Source organism: Protobothrops mucrosquamatus, unplaced genomic scaffold (assembly GCF_001527695.2).
Source record: "Protobothrops mucrosquamatus isolate PMUCROS unplaced genomic scaffold, P.Mucros_1.0 scaffold2050, whole genome shotgun sequence".
In the NCBI taxonomy this organism is placed as follows: Eukaryota; Metazoa; Chordata; class Lepidosauria; order Squamata; family Viperidae; genus Protobothrops; species Protobothrops mucrosquamatus.
The window spans coordinates 350,745-353,518 of record NW_015388157.1 but is presented as its reverse complement, the minus strand read 5'-3'; the positions used below and the strand labels follow the sequence as shown (position 1 = coordinate 353,518).

Below are 2,774 nucleotides of genomic sequence, written 5' to 3'. Positions count from 1 at the left end.
GTGTATATGATGCTTTCTGTCATATCGCCATCCATGTCACTATCAGTCTAAGACTGATTGTAGTATTATTGGAGTACCAGCTGAGCTTCACCTTGCAACCAATCCAATTTGTGTACAGATTTCACACCCTTCCTACTGTCAAGTATAGAAAATCAGGCAATTCAAACGAATGTATAGGTTTATTGCAAGCTAAGGCTCCCTACGAGAATTTGAACTAGTAATGGTCAAAGCAAATTAGCGGTATGTAAGAATCAACAGAATTCAAGGTAGACTGGTCTTAGATCTCTTGTGGGTGCGAAGGGACTCGAGACTGATGATGCATTTGATTGCTCCCCTCTCCTCGGGCACAGCCTGGTTATCTCCTATACCTGTGTTACCATTGGTACAAATCCTCAGGGCCTTGAGGGACTTTCTTATTTATACCTGAGAAGTTGGGGCTTCAATCTCCACTTGCCCCTCATCTCAGATGGAGTTTATTAGTCCCCTACTTCTGCTCACAATTCTTTTGAATCACTGGCAGACAGATTGAACATTTCATCGGGTATATATCAAGACTTAATGCTGCTCAGATACTCAAACTCCACTGATCTAACCTCTTGTCTAGGTAGGTTGGTGCCAGGGATCTTCACCCTGCGCTTTCCTCACTCTTTTGGCAGTGGCCCTTCTAGTCCTAGTTCCAGATCCTGCCAACAATTGAGTCTTATAGTGTAGTTTGGACAGAGATGCTGCCAAATTGCAGCCCAAAGCAAAAGAAACGTCCACAATAAAATAAAAACAGAGAACCAATGCCTCTGAATTATTGCATTTGACAATTGCTGAATAAAATGACTCTTAAGGAGGTTCAATAAAGTCTGATCCAATGTTTCTTTTCCCCTCGCTTCCTTTTATAACTTCATCTATATTCAGATTAGAACTGCCCTAATCTGAAATTGAGGCATAGCACAGAGAATCAAGAAAAAAAAAAGAATATCTGCATAATGTGTGGCCATTTTCAAAGCTATTTATGTACGTGGAACCTCTATGAATGCTTGTAGATGTTAATAGTCTGTCAGATGGCTTGATTAAAAGAGCCAAGCTTGGTCTGACTCAGCTTTTCTTCAATAAGGGGAAATTAACTTCTCTAAGCCTAGTTCAAGTTGTTAAATAACTTGTGTAAGTAAGTTTCAGCAATATTCCCTCACTCTGGCATATAGGTGAAGGCGCTGCTTGATGATATCCTGGAGAAATTAGCGGACGAGTTTAATATTCCTGAGCTGATGGCCAAAGTTGAAGAGAGAACACCATACATAGTGGTTGCCTTCCAGGAATGTGAACGCATGAACTTTCTCACTTGTGAGATTAAGCGGTCGCTGAGAGAGCTGGACCTGGGACTGAAGGTACAGACTCTCCCCCCCGATTTTTGTGCAATTTTGAAGACAATTTAGAGATGACAGGAAAACACTCAGTTTATGAGGGGTAGCCTACCATTAGAAAGCAAATGTTATAAAAAAGTACATATAAACCCATGTAAATAAATAAATGTAAATAAAGAGAACCAGTTCAGTGTAGTGGTTAAGGTACTGGCTTTGAAACTAGTGGATTGCGAATTCTAGTCCTGCCTCAGGCATAAAGGCAACTTGGTGACTGTGGGCCAGTCACTTTCTTTCAATCTAGCTCACCAGTTGTTGTTGTGGGGAAAATAGGAAGAGAGAGAATATTATGAATGCTCACTGCCTTGTGTTATTTATAAAAATAATAAAGGTGGGATAAATATATAATAAATATACAGAAAATAATTTGCACTTAAAAACCATTTTAAAAATCAAGCAGAACCAAAAAAATATTGTCAATTAAATCAAATAATGATAAAAGCTTGTGATATAGCAGAAGTATCTAAATTATTCCACAAATATCTCCCAGTTATTTTAGGAGTTTTTCAGTTGTTAAAACTAGTTGATTTTCTATTTCTCTACCTTTGTTTGAAACTGAAGGGTGAATTATTTTCAGAGTTATTGCAAATCCTACTAAATGTGCTACTTTCCCATGTTTAGTGCATTTTGACTGAAAGCTGTCTTGTGTCTGTCATGCTACTTTTTCTTATGTGTTTTAGGGTGAATTAACCATGACCAATGATATGGAGACTTTACAGAATGCCATCTTCTTAGATATGGTGCCTGAATCATGGACCAGGAGAGCTTATCCTTCCATGTCTGGTTTAGGCAGTTGGTTCACCGACCTTCTCAGTCGCATCAGAGAGCTTGAAACATGGATAGGAGACTTCATGCTACCATCTGTGGTGTGGCTGGCAGGATTCTTTAACCCACAGTCTTTCTTGACAGCCATAATGCAGTCCATGGCCCGAAAAAATGAGTGGCCTCTGGACAAAATGACGCTGCAATGTGATGTGACTAAGAGGAATCGTGAAGAGTTCACCAGTCCTCCACGGGAAGGTGCATATATTCATGGCTTGTTCATGGAGGGCGCACGCTGGGATATGCAGGTAAATGCAAAGATATAAGGGTTGCTGCTACTTGATAAGTCACCTTATTGTGAAACAAAAGTCCCAGAATAATTAGACTGTGTATGGCCAAGATTGTAGCTTACCATTAACTTAGATTTGCTACTTCTCTGAGGAGAATTCAAACTCACCTCTGGGAAGTATACCATTTGTCTCTTACCTAGGGTAAGAGCTCTGCTATGTATATTCATAGCCCACTACTACAAGTACAAAATTGGTGTTTTCCTGGAATTCATCATTTAGAGATACTGTAGATGGATTAAGTTAAAAACCATAA

General features: G+C 39.5%; 1 protein-coding gene across 1 annotated transcript in view; it reads left to right on the top strand.

Moving 5' to 3' along the window:
• The window catches only part of LOC107294673 (dynein heavy chain 9, axonemal-like), a 112,567-nt gene that overhangs the window by 99,139 nt on the left and 10,654 nt on the right, over positions 1-2,774 (top strand). The window contains exons 27-28 of the mRNA XM_015823924.1: positions 1,194-1,376; positions 2,090-2,479. Coding sequence (XP_015679410.1) covers positions 1,194-1,376; positions 2,090-2,479 — 573 coding nt within the window. The remainder of the gene's footprint in view (positions 1-1,193; positions 1,377-2,089; positions 2,480-2,774) is intronic.